The sequence below is a fragment of the Pungitius pungitius genome, chromosome 4 (genome assembly GCF_949316345.1).
Source record: "Pungitius pungitius chromosome 4, fPunPun2.1, whole genome shotgun sequence".
In the NCBI taxonomy this organism is placed as follows: Eukaryota; Metazoa; Chordata; class Actinopteri; order Perciformes; family Gasterosteidae; genus Pungitius; species Pungitius pungitius.
This window is the reverse complement of record NC_084903.1, coordinates 6,203,582-6,224,162: the sequence shown is the minus strand read 5'-3', so window position 1 is coordinate 6,224,162 and position 20,581 is coordinate 6,203,582. Positions and strand designations below refer to the sequence as shown.

General features: G+C 42.7%; 1 protein-coding gene across 1 annotated transcript in view; it reads left to right on the top strand.

Annotated features, from left to right (window-relative positions):
- LOC119195598 (mucin-5B-like) overlaps positions 1-20,581 on the top strand; it is a 40,615-nt gene that overhangs the window by 5,031 nt on the left and 15,003 nt on the right. The window contains exons 12-30 of the mRNA XM_062562001.1: positions 147-216; positions 461-598; positions 715-879; positions 1,024-1,118; positions 1,205-1,331; positions 1,517-1,772; positions 2,216-2,265; positions 2,392-2,501; positions 5,151-5,302; positions 5,687-5,825; positions 6,851-6,961; positions 7,054-7,230; positions 7,668-7,907; positions 8,673-8,829; positions 8,933-9,061; positions 9,303-9,450; positions 9,824-9,867; positions 9,965-10,168; positions 10,344-11,012. Coding sequence (XP_062417985.1) covers positions 147-216; positions 461-598; positions 715-879; positions 1,024-1,118; positions 1,205-1,331; positions 1,517-1,772; positions 2,216-2,265; positions 2,392-2,501; positions 5,151-5,302; positions 5,687-5,825; positions 6,851-6,961; positions 7,054-7,230; positions 7,668-7,907; positions 8,673-8,829; positions 8,933-9,061; positions 9,303-9,450; positions 9,824-9,867; positions 9,965-10,168; positions 10,344-11,012 — 3,181 coding nt within the window. The remainder of the gene's footprint in view (positions 1-146; positions 217-460; positions 599-714; positions 880-1,023; positions 1,119-1,204; positions 1,332-1,516; positions 1,773-2,215; positions 2,266-2,391; positions 2,502-5,150; positions 5,303-5,686; positions 5,826-6,850; positions 6,962-7,053; positions 7,231-7,667; positions 7,908-8,672; positions 8,830-8,932; positions 9,062-9,302; positions 9,451-9,823; positions 9,868-9,964; positions 10,169-10,343; positions 11,013-20,581) is intronic.

The window sequence follows — 20,581 nt, the reverse complement described above, 5'->3', positions numbered from 1 at the left end:
TGCATGTGATATGTTACGAGTCTGTGTGGTAGTATAATTTCAATGACTAACCTGATATATAAATATCAAAATTGTGCAACCCTATGGAAAGAAAAATGGTGTTGTCATGTTTTATGTCATCGAAAATGTGTCTTTGCATCTGGCAGGTTATTCAAATCCAGGGCACCGGGCAGGTCTACGTCAATCACATTTTCTCTCAGCTTCCACTGTTTACACGTGAGTAGTCCATTTGAAGACGACTCACAACTCACTTTGTAAATTAAAAAGGTCTCAAACAAATAAAGACCTGTGGTATTATTTCCTATCAGGAAGTATTATCCCAATCAATTTACTCTAGTTTTAAAAATAAAAAGATTAACAAATGTAATAAGTTAGTATTTATACTATTAATAATAGTAACAGATTTTGATGTATGCTTTCAAGTTGAGGGGCTTTCATTTTTTCACTGTGCCTCCTGAAGCGGAGGTGAGTGCCTTCAGGCCATCCTCCTTCTACATCGCCGTAACTCTCCAGCTGGGCATTCAAGTGATGGTGCAGCTGTCGCCCGTGATGCAAGTCTTCATCTCGGCTGACACTTCCCTCAGAGGAAACATCTCTGGTATGATTGAACATTAGATCTCTATGTCCTCCAGATATACTCAGTTAAACGTGTTTCTGTTTGTAAAACTTCTCAGGTTGTTTAAATATACTTATCTGTGAGACGTCACTCAACAGGTCTGTGTGGGAACTTCAACAACATAATGAGTGATGACTTCAGAGTGATTAGTGGTCTTGTGGAGGGCACCGCAGCAGCGTTTGCTAACTCGTGGAAAACTAGAGCCAGCTGCCCCGACATCACCACACGCTTTGGAAATCCCTGTCAACAAAGCATCATCACGGGTACCGCTCTCCTCTCCTCCAACGTCTTGTCCTGTCACCTTTTCTAACGTTGTTTATGTCATTGGAACGCATAGCCACATGTTATGTGTTGTTTTTGGTGCAGATAAGGTAACGCCTTCCTCTCTGTATGTTTCTCTGTCTCAGAGAGTTATGCCAAATACTGGTGCTCCAAACTCACGGATCCTGAAGGCGTGTTTGCCCCTTGCCACTCAGTCATTAGCCCCAACATATACAATGATGTAAGTCTGCACACACAAACCTGCAATAAATCACTGATAGTATTAGTCCCTGAAAACATGTCCATGCTTCCTATGTCTCCGAACAGAACTGCATGTATGACAGCTGTAGCTGTGAGCAAACGGAGGACTGCATGTGTGCTGCGGTCTCATCTTATGTCTATGCCTGTTCAGTGGCAGGAATCCACATCAGTGGCTGGAGGAAGACCATCTGTGGTAAATAAAACAACAAGGACCATTTAGTTTACTGCGGAATAACAAGAAGCTAGGTTTTCTTGAGATTCCATTAGAGTGAATGCAATTACACCATTTGCACCATCGAACATATCTTCGAGTGACAAATAGGATTCAACGAGCAGATACGCTCTCATGCTTTGACTCTAATCCTACTTCCCCACTAGGCACATTCAGCACATCGTGTCCAGCAGGAGCAGTGTATGAGTACAACATGACCTGCTGCGGTCGGACCTGCCGATCCCTCAGCCAGCACGATTACTCCTGCCAGACCAGCTTCCCCTCAGTGGACGGCTGTGGCTGTGCCGAGGGAACCTACATGGACGAGGAGGGCAATTGTGTGCCAGGAGCAAGCTGCCCCTGCTACGATAAAGACACCGTTATTCCTGCTGGACAGACCATCAGCAAGGATGGCTCCACATGGTAAAGACAAAGAGTGATGATGCCAGGAGCTGCCTGTTATAGGCTCATGTGATAAACTCTCAACATTCAGGAAGCACCACTGCAAAGTTATAGTCTTTTGAGATGCTAATTTTTGAGTGGGAAACATGCTCATAGGATCATCATCATCCTCGTTTAGAATGTTAGCACAGACAAGTTTTGCAGTACTGTAACGTGCAGGTGAGAAAGGTGTAAATGTTGTCTTTTATCGTAAATCAACATTTTGGAAATGTTGACTAATGATGAAGCTTTATGCAAAGCCATAGGAACCCTGTAGATATCAAAATTAATGTTGTAATGTGTGAAAACAAAGCTAGGAATGCAAGTAAATAAACCCACATTATCAACTGATTTTCTCTGCCCAATGTATGACTTGAATGTATAACAAGCCTTTGATCATTATAAACTTTTATTTGTTCTCACAGTGTCTGCCGACAAGGAGCTCTCAGCTGCTCAGGAGCAACAATGCTACTAAGTAGGTTTCTACATATGGACAAACTCATAATGAAATGATTCTACAATACAAGTGGTTGTTGTGCTTTTGCGTAGATGCAATTGTGCAAATGAACACTTGATTCTAAACTTGTTATTCATCATCCAGCGTCACCATCATGCAGTGCCCCCATGGTTTACTTTGACTGCACCACTGGTCAACCTGGGACCACTGGGACTGAGTGTCAGAAGAGCTGCAGCAGTCTGGACATGGCTTGTGTAAGTACAGCACAAACACAAGTTATCTGGGACACTCAAGCTAAACACACACATCCATGTTGATATGTTTATGTGCGTTGTCCACATTACAGGAGACGGCGCTTTTAGTTGCATTTTAGCTGGAATTTGGTTAATTTGTCTTCTCAAAAGCTCAATCACATTTGATAGTATGAGCATTGTCACATTAAATGGTTGCACTTGCACAACACCTTAGTTTAAGGATTGAGAGGCTTTTTTTATTTTATTACTCCAAAAAAGCTCAGTCTTTTCTTTCTTGAGGAAGCTACTTTGCAGTCTTTGATTGATATCAGTAACATTATGTGTATGCGTGCAGCCTCCTAAGAACAATGTAGATTCACTATGACATGCAGCCCTGCGTTTGATTACAAAAACATATCCCTACACATACATCGCATTCTTGATGATTTGGGGACATCATTGACCACTTATAGACAACATTATTGGCACAATTCATAAAAATACTCTAAACTAACGTCCAGCTTACCTCTGTGCCACTGATGAATACAAGGGAATCAAAAATGTGATAGTGGCATTTGGTTGTGCATGGTGCATACTAGCGTAGGCCTAATCCATACACTGAAAAATTCTTAGAGTTAATTTTCTGGCAAAAGTGTCGAAGAGTTGAAATCACACTGCAAAAACTTGATTTGACTCTTAGAGTCAATTGTACGAAAGAGCTGGAGTCATTTTCCAGTGTCAAGATCAGATTCATTTGCGACACACACAGTAGAGTTAAGTTAACGCTTTAATTTAGGTTAAAATGTAACTGTACAGTGTCACACTTCTTGATATCAGGCCTAACTTCATGTAATATGGCGCAAGGATTGGTGAGGGTGCACCAGGAACCACAGGGTTGTTGGTTCAAACCCTGGCTTACCCATGTTCCATGTCAAAGTGTCCCTGAGCAATCTAACCCTGAATTGCTCTCTGGGCTAAAATGTAAACTCCATGTGTTGCAATTCAAGTTGCTTTTGATAAAAGCATTAGCTAATTGATGTTGTGTTCAACACTGAGCAGGTTTTTACACTTATTTTGAATTAAATTGTTAACACTTCGTAGAGTGTTGATTTAACACTGACAAGATTGGGGCAATATAAACACAATCTTAGAGTTAAAATTGAATCTCAGTGTCAATTTAACTCACTACCCACTGGTGTTGAGAAACTAACGCTTGAGTATTGTTAAATCTCAATGTGACCAAATGGACACTGAAATACTTAATATCAAGATGTGACAACGCCACTCTCTTTGAGGGGAGAGACCCTGAAGTTGATTACTTTACGCTTATGGCTAAAAATCCCATGCGAGGTACACCATAGACGGACAGAGGCTTCTACAGTCCAATATCACTTTTATTTAGACAACACATGAAAAGAATTTATGCCAACAGTGATTGACCAACAATAACACTACACACGATTTAAAACAGGGCTAAAGCCACCACCACTGCAAACTAATAACACCGCAAATTATTTTGCGCACACACAAATAATATGAAGGATCCTGGAAATTTATACACCACACACACACACACAAATTGGGAAGCAATGGTCATAAAAAGGCACAATATAAGTGGGTTACTTTTAGAGATAGAGGACAAGATGGAGGCACTAGAGCATGGTACCAAAAATAAAACTATTGCTGGAGAAAAAGAGCAGTGGCTGCCCTGCTGACCACTGTGTCACCAGTTCAGCCTGCAATATGCAAAACAGAAATTACTGAGCACCCATCATCCTCATCACACAGTACATAATGTGCTGGAAAGCCCAACTTCCTACCTCCTAGGCCCAAGGCACCTGTGCACCAGCAAGTAGGACTCTGGGCTCACCAGGTCATGGTCAGATCTGACATTCTACCATAGGAAACAAAGCACTATATATTAATTCCACATGGCATACAGGATGTTGATTAAAATCAAACAAAACACATTGTCAGGTGGGGGCATTGAAAAGTGTAAGCGTCCTGTAACCTACCTCCTTAGTTAGTTTGCCCCCACACACACTGTGCTGGTGAGCAACCAACAGAGCAACCCAGGCACCTGCCATAAAACGAGAACAAACGAGTTGCTCTGCTCTCACAGCATCTCCCTTATATGGAGACGCTCTCCTTGATTAGGCTTCCTGCTCTGGGCTGAGGCTCCCAGGACCCAAGGTCCTACCTCTCACATATATAAGAGTTAAAATTAACTCTATAACCGTTATAAAATGACAACACTTTAAAAAGTGTTACATTGACACTGTGGAGTGTGGACCCCATGGGACACTTTAAAAGTGTTAATGAATGAACTCCAATAGTGTTAATTTGAGTCTGTCCATATTGCTGTGTATGCATATATTATATATTTATGCTCTTTAGTGTATGTATATATTTATTTTTTATATGTTTTACATTTATATTTTTTTCTATTTTTAGATCTGTATCTATGTGGAAGGAAGTCATAGCAAAATAAGAAATTTATTGTACACAGTAACAGGACACATGACAATCAATATCCTGAATCTTGAGAGGCAACTGTGTAAAACTGCTCTGTTTATTCCTGTTAAATATGTTTTATTGATCATTTTTAAGGCTGCTAACTTTACTGGTCCCTGTTTACTCAATATCTCCTCTTCCACTTCTGTGGTACAGATCAGTACAGGCTGTATATCTGGCTGCATGTGCCCTGATGGCCTGGTGTCAGATGGAGCAGGAAGCTGTATCAGCGAGACCAGCTGTCCATGTCTACACAATGGAAACGTATATCAGCCTGGGGAGACACTGACAGTGGACTGCAACACCTGGTTTGTACAATGCTTTACACACACAGACACACACACACCAATACAGTATGCACCTGCATGGAGCGGTACAATATATGCATTCCTCTACAGAGGATGCATTACACGATGATTTATGTTTTGAAAAAATATTATTGTCTGGTGACCTTTTATGAAAAAGTCAATATTAATAGAAAATTAAAAGTCCACACACTATATAAAAAATTCTGTATGTGATCAAACTAACAAAACATTTGGCGAAGCCCTAACTCAAGAACACACAGGAATAACCAAAGCAGAATTTTTTTTTTTTTTGCATTAATGGCTAAATGGCTGAAAACCTCCTAAAATGCAACATTTTTTCTAGACAGGATTACAAGGTTTATAGTTTGTGTCTTGTGTCCCCAGCTACTGCAGTGGAAGAAAGTTCACATGTACCACCAATGAGTGTAACGCAGTATGTGGGATCTATGGGGATGGACACTATATCACATTTGATCATAAGAGGTTTGACTTCAGCGGAGACTGTGAATACACACTCCTTCAGGTAAGGGAACTATTGGAATAAAATAATAATCCTTTGACCAGCAAATGTGTTTTTTTTTCATTAGCTTTGCTTATTTTGTAATTTAAAAAAGTGAGACGCTGCTTATGGTAAATGGAAGATACATGTATAGTGCTTTTCTAGTCTGCTGACCACTCAAAGAGCGTTAAAGCTTCATTCACCCATTCACTCACTGATGAAAGGAGCTAACATACACAGTGCCACCTGGCCATTAGTAACTAGCATTCACCCACCGTAATCCAGTTACAGGAGCAATGTTGGGGTTAAGTGTCTTGCCCCAGGACACAGCGTCACATGGGTCAACAGGGCCTTGGATTGAACCGCCGACCCTCTGATTGGAGAATGACCGTGTTCTCCACTTATGCCCCCCCTGCTTGTGTATCTGTTTACAGTAACAATCTGCTTTCTTCTATCACACCATGGACATGCATTATCTGATGCTTGATTAGCTTTTTAAACATCAGCAGGACACCTTAAGTTGCAAATCTTGCTGAGGAGTTGGAGGTGTGCAGCATGTTGTCTGCAACTCTCAATAAAACTCCCAACTGTAACTCCTGTAACTATTTTGAATCATTCACCAATAAAATAATTATCCAAAGTCATTATTGTGTTTTGCATAATGCCAACTATCCTTCAGTTGAACAAAAAATACAAAGCACTAACATAAAAGGGGGCAACAGTGGCGCATGGAGTAGAGAGGGTGCGCTGGGAACCGAGGGGTTGGTAATTCGACTCCACCTGCTCCAAGTCAGATGTTGAAGTGTCCTTGAGCAAGACACCTAACCCTCAAACGCTTCCCAGGCGCCTCCAAGGCAGCCCACTGCTCCCACTGTGTGGGATGGGTAAAATGCAGAGAGTAATTTCCTGTATGTCTTAAAATAATACTTGGCAATAAAAATGTCTTCTTCTTCTTCTTCTGAAATTAGCTCTCGTACAGTTATATGAATTATATAAGAATTTAAAACTGACTGTCCAATATTTGCCTCATCTGTCTATGCCTTACTTAGGACTATTGTGGCACCAGTAAGAGCAATGGAACTTTCAGGATTATCACTGAGAATGTTCCATGTGGGACCACAGGAGCCACCTGCTCCAAGACCATCCAGATCTTCCTGGGGGTAAATATGACCCAAGTACACTGTGCAGATGTTTTGCCCCAATCACTAGATCACCAATCACCAATCACTTTATTCAATGTTGATGCCCACAGGATAATGAATACCAACTTAAAGACGAGACCTTCCAAATGGTAAAGGGCAGCGGCCAGGTGCTCCCTGCTCAGATACACAAGATGGGTATTTACCTTGTGGTGATGATCAAGCCGGGTCTTGTGATCATGTGGGACCAGAAGACCAGTCTTTTCATTAAACTTGCCCCACAATTCCAGGTAAACATCATTTCCCCATGTCATGAAAGATAGTTGATTTTTACACAAAGCAAATTTCTTAGCTCAGTTAATATATTCTGGATGACTGATATGATACAACATGATCATCTTCACAGCAAGCATCAGCAACCTTGAACCTTACTTTTGAGCCATTCATAGCTCACTTTGTTTCACAGTACTTGTGCTGCCTTGGAACTCCTATCATCAATTCAGAAAAATGTATTGAATAGCTGCTTTACATCTAGCTTAGGAAAAGGGTATTTCCATCAGGAGATGGAAGAGACAAAAGAGAGAGAATACAATGAATACTCCACTTATTCAGCACCGTTATTAAAGCAAACAGGACAGAATGATATTGCTCTGTGCTAACACCATAACCATTTTAGAAGTCTCGACTATCATAACAGTAAACTATGTCATTGGAATCCCCCTTTCAGGGTCAAGTCTGTGGTCTGTGTGGAAACTACGACGGCAACAGTAAGAATGAGTTCACCACACGCTCTGCGGAGACCGTGGCCGACGTTCTAGAATTTGGTAACAGTTGGAAGGTTTCATCCAGCTGCCCAAATGCTGAAATGCTCGCTGATCCCTGTGCCTCTAACCGTTACCGGGCAGCCTGGTCCCAGAAGCAGTGTAGCATCATCATCAGTGTCACCTTCCAGAGCTGTCATTCACAGGTAACTACGGTGATGGTATCATACTCAGCACACGTGCACCCAGACTGGTGGAATTTCAGTTTCAGCAAACATACCAGTATGATTCAATGCAAAAAAGGTATCAAAAACACACTATTACTTAACATTAATACTTATATTATTCATACTATTCAGTACATTAATATACATATATATGAAACGTTTTATATAAAATGTAATGTTATATAAAACGTTTGCCAAGGTCATTTACGTTTTCAGATGATGAAGAACCTCTCTTCTTCTGAACAATATAACAAGCAAGAGAAAACTACCTTTTACAGGGTGCAGATGTTGTGGTAGTACTTCGGGCTCATAGTACTCCTGTTATAAGATACTTCTGGTTTGCAGTGATACAAATGGCTTTGCTTTAGTCGACTATGTCGTCTGGTAGAGATTTTAAATGAAAATGTCCATATGCAAGGGTAGTACCTTTCTCAATGTTATAAGTTAATGTGCACAGCAGTGCTAAGCCCCTCCCAATGCAAAAGAAAGAAATACTCTTAAAAAATCATTGTCAGCGAATAATGGATTGCTACGTTGTAACATTGATTGCATTTTAACATACCCATCCGTAAAAGCAAGATATCTTAAAAACTGTTTATATGCCTGTAATATTTATATTATTACCAGAAATACAGTGTGATAACATATTTTCCAATACCACCATTGCTAAACTGCAAAATTTTGTGTTTCCTTTCATTTAAAAAAATCCTTTTAAATAGTACTTGATGTACATGTGTGTTTCAGGTTGACCCTGGTCCCTACTATGACTCTTGTGTGAGAGACTCTTGTGCTTGTGACACTGGTGGGGACTGTGAATGTCTCTGTACTGCTGTGGCTTCCTATGCTAAAGCTTGTAATGAAGCTGGGGCTTGTGTACACTGGAGAACTCCAAAACTGTGCCGTAAGTTTAGTCATAATTTCCAAAGGAAATTCTAAGCGACAGTATTTATAATTTGTACTGAATTTATCTTGGCCAGACTTATCAAGACATACATTTATTTCAGCTATCTTCTGTGACTATTACAATGAACCTGGTCAATGTGAATGGCACTACAAACCTTGTGGAGTTGACTGCATGAAAACGTGTAGAAATCCATCCGGAAACTGTTCCAGTCTCATCACTGCCCTGGAAGGTAGGTTGGACCGAACTTAGCATGTGTACATCATGAATGTATTTATAAACGGTTCCAACGCTTTGAATGATCAAAACTTTTGGCCTGGATTTGGCATCATAATTCTCAAAACAGAGACCTTTAAACATGGAGATTCGTCATGAGAACTGCAATTGTAGTTTTTATGTGTGCTTGGGTAAAAGCATTTAGCTATATTTGTATATTTGCTAAAGTTAACCCATTTGTTTTAATGGTGTTGCAGGCTGCTATCCACAGTGTCCCCCAACCGAGCCCTACTTTGACGAAGACAACATGAAATGCGTTAGCTGGAACCAATGTGGCTGCTATGATGACAAAGGCAACCATTACAGGATTGGAAACAAGGTTCCATCTAGCAACTGTTACACTTGGTATGTCTCAAACAGCGGATTCATCCTCATCCAAAAGGTCTTTGTAGGCAGTGATATACATGCCACATTTGGACATGCAACAATGTAAAGTTACTGAGTAGAAAATAATATTATAATATATATACATATATATATATATATATTTTTAGTTGTCTGGCTTCGTCCAAGCATGTTAGGTTATTGGCCAACTGGTTTTTAATATTGTTTTTCCAGTTTTCTTAGATTGTGAATGTGTGTGTTTAGCCAGAGAGAGCTTTTATTTTAAGGTTGGTACAGCTTGGAGCCACTGAGTCTTGCCATTGCCATTGAAATTACCTAGCTAATCCAAGTTGGTAGGGCAATGATATGACTACCTTTTTCTTTTATTTCAAAGTTCCTGTACCGTTTCTGGAATATCTTGCAACTACAACGTGAACTGTGAGTACACTTATACGCTGATATTTCAATTGTCACAAATTGAGTGAACACAAAGGGACTTATGCTGAACTGAAAACATAACCTTCTTGATCTTCAGCTTGCATGTGCTTTATTAATGGAAAACCCTACGAATATGGGGCAACCATCTACAACACCACAGATGGCCTGGGCAACTGCATTACAGCTAAGTGTGGGGCCAATGAAACAATAACCAGAGACATATATAAGTGCTTTTCAACAACCACAGCTGGCCCTACAACTACTGCCTTTGCATTTAGCACCGTTAAGAAGACAACTTCAGGTAAGAAAATTATTAATACAGAATCAGTAACCAGTATTCTTTTATATTTTTGATAAGTGGTAAAAATAACTTTAATAATTTATGACCAAAATAATGTAAAAATGTGTGAAAAACTAGAGCTAAAATTAGGATGGACTTATTCAAAGAGTTATTGAATTGTCTAATTTTGCCATAGGTACTGCACCGCAATCAAGAACAACATTAGGATCAACATCCACTGTATCAACTGCAAAAACACAGAAGACAACAACCATACCTAATCAAACATCAGAAAGAACAACGCAAGTAATTAGCACAACAACAGGGGTCCAAGAAACTTTGACAACAACACCTACTGTAGTGTCAGCTTCAACATCAGGAGTAACTGTTAAAGGTACAACTATAATTGCCCCAATAACACAGACACTTCCAGGCACAATAACTTTTCCAACTACGAAGCCATCAATAACCACTAAAAGAGTCACCACTGGCCCGCTAACATCCTCTACATCTAATGTTGAAACTACAACCTCATTGGAAAGTGCATCGACAACAGGCCCTGAAGTAACAACTGTAACATCGATACCGTCTGTTGGCACCACAACCACTGAAGTCCCTTCAGTTACAACTCAGGGAACCACAGCCATACCTTCAGAAACAACTACTTCAGAACAAACTACAGGAAGCGTTGCAACAACCAAACCACCAAAAGAAGTCACTACTGGCCCAGTTACAACTTCTACGACGGCTGTTGTTGAAACTACAACCTCATTGGAAAGTGCATCGACTACAGGCCCTGAAGTAACAACTGTAACATCGAAACCGTCTGTTGGCACCACAACCACTGAAGTCCCTTCAGTTACAACTCAGGGAACCACAGCCATACCTTCAGAAACAACTACTTCAGAACAAACTACAGGAAGCGTTGCAACAACCAAACCACCAAAAGAAGTCACTACTGGCCCAGTTACAACATCTACGACGGCTGTTGTTGAAACTACAACATCAGTTTCAATTGCCTCGACAACAGGCCCTGAAGTAACAACTGTAACATCGAAACCGTCTGTTGGCACCACAACCACTGAAGTCCCTTCAGTTACAACTCAGGGAACCACAGCCATACCTTCAGAAACAACTACTTCAGAACAAACTACAGGAAGCGTTGCAACAACCAAACCACCAAAAGAAGTCACTACTGGCCCAGTTACAACTTCTACGACGGCTGTTGTTGAAACTACGACATCAGTTTCAATTGCCTCGACAACAGGCCCTGAAGTAACAACTGTAACATCGAAACCGTCTGTTGGCACCACAACCACTGAAGTCCCTTCAGTTACAACTCAGGGAACCACAGCCATACCTTCAGAAACAACTACTTCAGAACAAACTACAGGAAGCGTTGCAACAACCAAACCACCAAAAGAAGTCACTACTGGCCCAGTTACAACTTCTGCGACGGCTGTTGTTGAAACTACAACCTCATTGGAAAGTGCATCGACTACAGGCCCTGAAGTAACAACTGTAACATCGAAACCGTCTGTTGGCACCACAACCACTGAAGTCCCTTCAGTTACAACTCAGGGAACCACAGCCATACCTTCAGAAACAACTACTTCAGAACAAACTACAGGAAGCGTTGCAACAACCAAACCACCAAAAGAAGTCACTACTGGCCCAGTTACAACTTCTACGACGGCTGTTGTTGAAACTACGACATCAGTTTCAATTGCCTCGACAACAGGCCCTGAAGTAACAACTGTAACATCGAAACCGTCTGTTGGCACCACAACCACTGAAGTCCCTTCAGTTACAACTCAGGGAACCACAGCCATACCTTCAGAAACAACTACTTCAGAACAAACTACAGGAAGCGTTGCAACAACCAAACCACCAAAAGAAGTCACTACTGGCCCAGTTACAACTTCTGCGGCGGCTGTTGTTGAAACTACAACCTCATTGGAAAGTGCATCGACTACAGGCCCTGAAGTAACAACTGTAACATCGAAACCGTCTGTTGGCACCACAACCACTGAAGTCCCTTCAGTTACAACTCAGGGAACCACAGCCATACCTTCAGAAACAACTACTTCAGAACAAACTACAGGAAGCGTTGCAACAACCAAACCACCAAAAGAAGTCACTACTGGCCCAGTTACAACTTCTACGACGGCTGTTGTTGAAACTACAACATCAGTTTCAATTGCCTCGACAACAGGCCCTGAAGTAACAACTGTAACATCGAAACCGTCTGTTGGCACCACAACCACTGAAGTCCCTTCAGTTACAACTCAGGGAACCACAGCCATACCTTCAGAAACAACTACTTCAGAACAAACTACAGGAAGCGTTGCAACAACCAAACCACCAAAAGAAGTCACTACTGGCCCAGTTACAACATCTACGACGGCTGTTGTTGAAACTACAACATCAGTTTCAATTGCCTCGACAACAGGCCCTGAAGTAACAACTGTAACATCGAAACCGTCTGTCGGCACCACAACTACTGAAGTCCCTTCAGTTACAACTCAGGGAACCACAGCCATACCTTCAGAAACAACTACTTCAGAACAAACTACAGGAAGCTTTGCAACAACCAAACCACAAAAAGAAGTCACTACTGGCCCAGTTACAACTTCTACGACGGCTGTTGTTGAAACTACAACATCAGTTTCAATTGCCTCGACAACAGGCCCTGAAGTAACAACTGTAACATCGAAACCGTCTGTTGGCACCACAACCACTGAAGTCCCTTCAGTTACAACTCAGGGAACCACAGCCATACCTTCAGAAACAACTACTTCAGAACAAACTACAGGAAGCGTTGCAACAACCAAACCACCAAAAGAAGTCACTACTGGCCCAGTTACAACATCTACGACGGCTGTTGTTGAAACTACAACATCAGTTTCAATTGCCTCGACAACAGGCCCTGAAGTAACAACTGTAACATCGAAACCGTCTGTTGGCACCACAACCACTGAAGTCCCTTCAGTTACAACTCAGGGAACCACAGCCATACCTTCAGAAACAACTACTTCAGAAAAAACTACAGGAAGCGTTGCAACAACCAAACCACCAAAAGAAGTCACTACTGGCCCAGTTACAACTTCTACGACGGCTGTTGTTGAAACTACAACATCAGTTTCAATTGCCTCGACAACAGGCCCTGAAGTAACAACTGTAACATCGAAACCGTCTGTTGGCACCACAACCACTGAAGTCCCTTCAGTTACAACTCAGGGAACCACAGCCATACCTTCAGAAACAACTACTTCAGAACAAACTACAGGAAGCGTTGCAACAACCAAACCACCAAAAGAAGCCACTACTGGCCCAGTTACAACTTCTACGACGGCTGTTGTTGAAACTACAACATCAGTTTCAATTGCCTCGACAACAGGCCCTGAAGTAACAACTGTAACATCGAAACCGTCTGTTGGCACCACAACCACTGAAGTCCCTTCAGTTACAACTCAGGGAACCACAGCCATACCTTCAGAAACAACTACTTCAGAACAAACTACAGGAAGCGTTGCAACAACCAAACCACCAAAAGAAGTCACTACTGGCCCAGTTACAACTTCTACGACGGCTGTTGTTGAAACTACAACCTCATTGGAAAGTGCATCGACTACAGGCCCTGAAGTAACAACTGTAACATCGAAACCGTCTGTTGGCACCACAACCACTGAAGTCCCTTCAGTTACAACTCAGGGAACCACAGCCATACCTTCAGAAACAACTACTTCAGAACAAACTACAGGAAGCGTTGCAACAACCAAACCACCAAAAGAAGTCACTACTGGCCCAGTTACAACTTCTACGACGGCTTTTGTTGAAACTACAACATCAGTTTCAATTGCCTCGACAACAGGCCCTGAAGTAACAACTGTAACATCGAAACCGTCTGTTGGCACCACAACCACTGAAGTCCCTTCAGTTACAACTCAGGGAACCACAGCCATACCTTCAGAAACAACTACTTCAGAACAAACTACAGGAAGCGTTGCAACAACCAAACCACCAAAAGAAGTCACTACTGGCCCAGTTACAACTTCTACGACGGCTGTTGTTGAAACTACAACCTCATTGGAAAGTGCATCGACTACAGGCCCTGAAGTAACAACTGTAACATCGAAACCGTCTGTTGGCACCACAACCACTGAAGTCCCTTCAGTTACAACTCAGGGAACCACAGCCATACCTTCAGAAACAACTACTTCAGAACAAACTACAGGAAGCGTTGCAACAACCAAACCACCAAAAGAAGTCACTACTGGCCCAGTTACAACATCTACGACGGCTGTTGTTGAAACTACAACATCAGTTTCAATTGCCTCGACAACAGGCCCTGAAGTAACAACTGTAACATCGAAACCGTCTGTCGGCACCACAACTACTGAAGTCCCTTCAGTTACAACTCAGGGAACCACAGCCATACCTTCAGAAACAACTACTTCAGAACAAACTACAGGAAGCTTTGCAACAACCAAACCACAAAAAGAAGTCACTACTGGCCCAGTTACAACATCTACGACGGCTGTTGTTGAAACTACAACATCAGTTTCAATTGCCTCGACAACAGGCCCTGAAGTAACAACTGTAACATCGAAACCGTCTGTTGGCACCACAACCACTGAAGTCCCTTCAGTTACAACTCAGGGAACCACAGCCATACCTTCAGAAACAACTACTTCAGAACAAACTACAGGAAGCGTTGCAACAACCAAACCACCAAAAGAAGTCACTACTGGCCCAGTTACAACATCTACGACGGCTGTTGTTGAAACTACAACATCAGTTTCAATTGCCTCGACAACAGGCCCTGAAGTAACAACTGTAACATCGAAACCGTCTGTTGGCACCACAACCACTGAAGTCCCTTCAGTTACAACTCAGGGAACCACAGCCATACCTTCAGAAACAACTACTTCAGAACAAACTACAGGAAGCGTTGCAACAACCAAACCACCAAAAGAAGTCACTACTGGCCCAGTTACAACTTCTACGACGGCTGTTGTTGAAACTACAACATCAGTTTCAATTGCCTCGACAACAGGCCCTGAAGTAACAACTGTAACATCGAAACCGTCTGTTGGCACCACAACCACTGAAGTCCCTTCAGTTACAACTCAGGGAACCACAGCCATACCTTCAGAAACAACTACTTCAGAACAAACTACAGGAAGCGTTGAAACAACCAAACCACCAAAAGAAGTCACTACTGGCCCAGTTACAACTTCTACGACGGCTGTTGTTGAAACTACAACATCAGTTTCAATTGCCTCGACAACAGGCCCTGAAGTAACAACTGTAACATCGAAACCGTCTGTTGGCACCACAACCACTGAAGTCCCTTCAGTTACAACTCAGGGAACCACAGCCATACCTTCAGAAACAACTACTTCAGAACAAACTACAGGAAGCGTTGCAACAACCAAACCACCAAAAGAAGTCACTACTGGCCCAGTTACAACTTCTACGACGGCTGTTGTTGAAACTACAACCTCATTGGAAAGTGCATCGACTACAGGCCCTGAAGTAACAACTGTAACATCGAAACCGTCTGTTGGCACCACAACCACTGAAGTCCCTTCAGTTACAACTCAGGGAACCACAGCCATACCTTCAGAAACAACTACTTCAGAACAAACTACAGGAAGCGTTGCAACAACCAAACCACAAAAAGAAGTCACTACTGGCCCAGTTACAACATCTACGACGGCTGTTGTTGAAACTACAACATCAGTTTCAATTGCCTCGACAACAGGCCCTGAAGTAACAACTGTAACATCGAAACCGTCAGTTGGCACCACAACCACTGAAGTCCCTTCAGTTACAACTCAGGGAAGCACAGCCATACCTTCAGAAACAACTACTTCAGAACAAACTACAGGAAGCGTTGCAACAACCAAACCACCAAAAGAATTCACTACTGGCCCAGTTACAACTTCTATGACGGCTGTTGTTGAAACTACAACATCAGTTTCAATTGCCTCGACAACAGGCCCTGAAGTAACAACTGTAACATCGAAACCGTCTGTTGGCACCACAACCACTGAAGTCCCTTCAGTTACAACTCAGGGAACCACAGCCATACCTTCAGAAACAACTACTTCAGAACAAACTACAGGAAGCGTTGCAACAACCAAACCACCAAAAGAAGTCACTACTGGCCCAGTTACATTATCTACGACGGCTGTTGTTGAAACTACAACATCAGTTTCAATTGCCTCGACAACAGGCCCTGAAGTAACAACTGTAACATCGAAACCGTCTGTCGGCACCACAACTACTGAAGTCCCTTCAGTTACAACTCAGGGAACCACAGCCATACCTTCAGAAACAACTACTTCAGAACAAACTACAAGAAGCGTTGCAACAACCAAACCACCAAAAGAAGTCACTACTGGCCCAGTTACAACTTCTACGACGGCTGTTGTTGAAACTACAACATCAGTTTCAATTGCCTCGACAACAGGCCCTGAAGTAACAACTGTAACATCGAAACCGTCAGTTGGCACCACAACCACTGAAGTCCATTCAGTTACAACTCAGGGAAGCACAGCCATACCTTCAGAAACAACTACTTCAGAACAAACTACAGGAAGCGTTGCAACAACCAAACCACCAAAAGAAGTCACTACTGGCCCAGTTACATTATCTACGACGGCTGTTGTTGAAACTACAACTTCATTGGAAAGTGCATCGACAACAGGCCCTGAAGTAACAACTGTAACATCGAAACCGTCTGTTGGCACCACAACCACTGAAGTCCCTTCAGTTACAACTCAGGGAACCACAGCCATACCTTCAGAAACAACTACTTCAGAACAAACTACAGGAAGCGTTGCAACAACCAAACCACAAAAAGAAGTCACTACTGGCCCAGTTACAACATCTACGACGGCTGTTGTTGAAACTACAACATCAGTTTCAATTGCCTCGACAACAGGCCCTGAAGTAACAACTGTAACATCGAAACCGTCTGTTGGCACCACAACCACTGAAGTCCCTTCAGTTACAACTCAGGGAACCACAGCCATACCTTCAGAAACAACTACTTCAGAACAAACTACAGGAAGCGTTGCAACAACCAAACCACCAAAAGAAGTCACTACTGGCCCAGTTACATTATCTACGACGGCTGTTGTTGAAACTACAACATCAGTTTCAATTGCCTCGACAACAGGCCCTGAAGTAACAACTGTAACATCGAAACCGTCTGTCGGCACCACAACTACTGAAGTCCCTTCAGTTACAACTCAGGGAACCACAGCCATACCTTCAGAAACAACTACTTCAGAACAAACTACAGGAAGCGTTGCAACAACCAAACCACCAAAAGAAGTCACTACTGGCCCAGTTACAACTTCTACGACGGCTGTTGTTGAAACTACAACCTCATTGGAAAGTGCATCGACAACAGGCCCTGAAGTAACAACTGTAACATCGAAACCGTCAGTTGGCACCACAACCACTGAAGTCCCTTCAGTTACAACTCAGGGAAGCACAGCCATACCTTCAGAAACAACTACTTCAGAACAAACTACAGGAAGCGTTGCAACAACCAAACCACCAAAAGAATTCACTACTGGCCCAGTTACAACTTCTACGACGGCTGTTGTTGAAACTACAACATCAGTTTCAATTGCCTCGACAACAGGCCCTGAAGTAACAACTGTAACATCGAAACCGTCTGTTGGCACCACAACCACTGAAGTCCCTTCAGTTACAACTCAGGGAACCACAGCCATACCTTCAGAAACAACTACTTCAGAACAAACTACAGGAAGCGTTGCAACAACCAAACCACCAAAAGAAGTCACTACTGGCCCAGTTACATTATCTACGACGGCTGTTGTTGAAACTACAACATCAGTTTCAATTGCCTCGACAACAGGCCCTGAAGTAACAACTGTAACATCGAAACCGTCTGTCGGCACCACAACTACTGAAGTCCCTTCAGTTACAACTCAGGGAACCACAGCCATACCTTCAGAAACAACTACTTCAGAACAAACTACAAGAAGCGTTGCAACAACCAAACCACCAAAAGAAGTCACTACTGGCCCAGTTACAACTTCTACGACGGCTGTTGTTGAAACTACAACATCAGTTTCAATTGCCTCGACAACAGGCCCTGAAGTAACAACTGTAACATCGAAACCGTCTGTTGGCACCACAACCACTGAAGTCCCTTCAGTTACAACTCAGGGAACCACAGCCATACCTTCAGAAACAACTACTTCAGAACAAACTACAGGAAGCGTTGCAACAACCAAACCACCAAAAGAAGTCACTACTGGCCCAGTTACAACTTCTACGACGGCTGTTGTTGAAACTACAACATCAGTTTCAATTGCCTCGACAACAGGCCCTGAAGTAACAACTGTAACATCGAAACCGTCTGTTGGCACCACAACCACTGAAGTCCCTTCAGTTACAACTCAGGGAACCACAGCCATACCTTCAGAAACAACTACTTCAGAACAAACTACAGGAAGCGTTGCAACAACCAAACCACCAAAAGAAGTCACTACTGGCCCAGTTACATTATCTACGACGGCTGTTGTTGAAACTACAACATCAGTTTCAATTGCCTCGACAACAGGCCCTGAAGTAACAACTGTAACATCGAAACCGTCTGTCGGCACCACAACTACTGAAGTCCCTTCAGTTACAACTCAGGGAACCACAGCCATACCTTCAGAAACAACTACTTCAGAACAAACTACAGGAAGCGTTGCAACAACCAAACCACCAAAAGAAGTCACTACTGGCCCAGTTACAACTTCTACGACGGCTGTTGTTGAAACTACAACCTCATTGGAAAGTGCATCGACAACAGGCCCTGAAGTAACAACTGTAACATCGAAACCGTCTGTTGGCACCACAACCACTGAAGTCCCTTCAGTTACAACTCAGGGAACCACAGCCATACCTTCAGAAACAACTACTTCAGAACAAACTACAGGAAGCGTTGCAACAACCAAACCACCAAAAGAAGTCACTACTGGCCCAGTTACAACTTCTACGACGGCTGTTGTTGAAACTACAACCTCATTGGAAAGTGCATCGACTACAGGCCCTGAAGTAACAACTGTAACATCGAAACCGTCTGTTGGCACCACAACCACTGAAGTCCCTTCAGTTACAACTCAGGGAACCACAGCCATACCTTCAGAAACAACTACTTCAGAACAAACTACAGGAAGCGTTGCAACAACCAAACCACCAAAAGAAGTCACTACTGGCCCAGTTACATTATCTACGACGGCTGTTGTTGAAACTACAACTTCATTGGAAAGTGCATCGACAACAGGCCCTGAAGTAACAACTGTAACATCGAAACCGTCTGTTGGCACCACAACCACTGAAGTCCCTTCAGTTACAACTCAGGGAACCACAGCCATACCTTCAGAAACAACTACTTCAGAACAAACTACAGGAAGCGTTGCAACAACCAAACCACAAAAAGAAGTCACTACTGGCCCAGTTACAACATCTACGACGGCTGTTGTTGAAACTACAACATCAGTTTCAATTGCCTCGACAACAGGCCCTGAAGTAACAACTGTAACATCGAAACCGTCTGTTGGCACCACAACCACTGAAGTCCCTTCAGTTACAACTCAGGGAACCACAGCCATACCTTCAGAAACAACTACTTCAGAACAAACTACAGGAAGCGTTGCAACAACCAAACCACCAAAAGAAGTCACTACTGGCCCAGTTACATTATCTACGACGGCTGTTGTTGAAACTACAACATCAGTTTCAATTGCCTCGACAACAGGCCCTGAAGTAACAACTGTAACATCGAAACCGTCTGTCGGCACCACAACTACTGAAGTCCCTTCAGTTACAACTCAGGGAACCACAGCCATACCTTCAGAAACAACTACTTCAGAACAAACTACAGGAAGCGTTGCAACAACCAAACCACCAAAAGAAGTCACTACTGGCCCAGTTACAACTTCTACGACGGCTGTTGTTGAAACTACAACCTCATTGGAAAGTGCATCGACAACAGGCCCTGAAGTAACAACTGTAACATCGAAACCGTCAGTTGGCACCACAACCACTGAAGTCCCTTCAGTTACAACTCAGGGAAGCACAGCCATACCTTCAGAAACAACTACTTCAGAACAAACTACAGGAAGCGTTGCAACAACCAAACCACCAAAAGAATTCACTACTGGCCCAGTTACAACTTCTACGACGGCTGTTGTTGAAACTACAACATCAGTTTCAATTGCCTCGACAACAGGCCCTGAAGTAACAACTGTAACATCGAAACCGTCTGTTGGCACCACAACCACTGAAGTCCCTTCAGTTACAACTCAGGGAACCACAGCCATACCTTCAGAAACAACTACTTCAGAACAAACTACAGGAAGCGTTGCAACAACCAAACCACCAAAAGAAGTC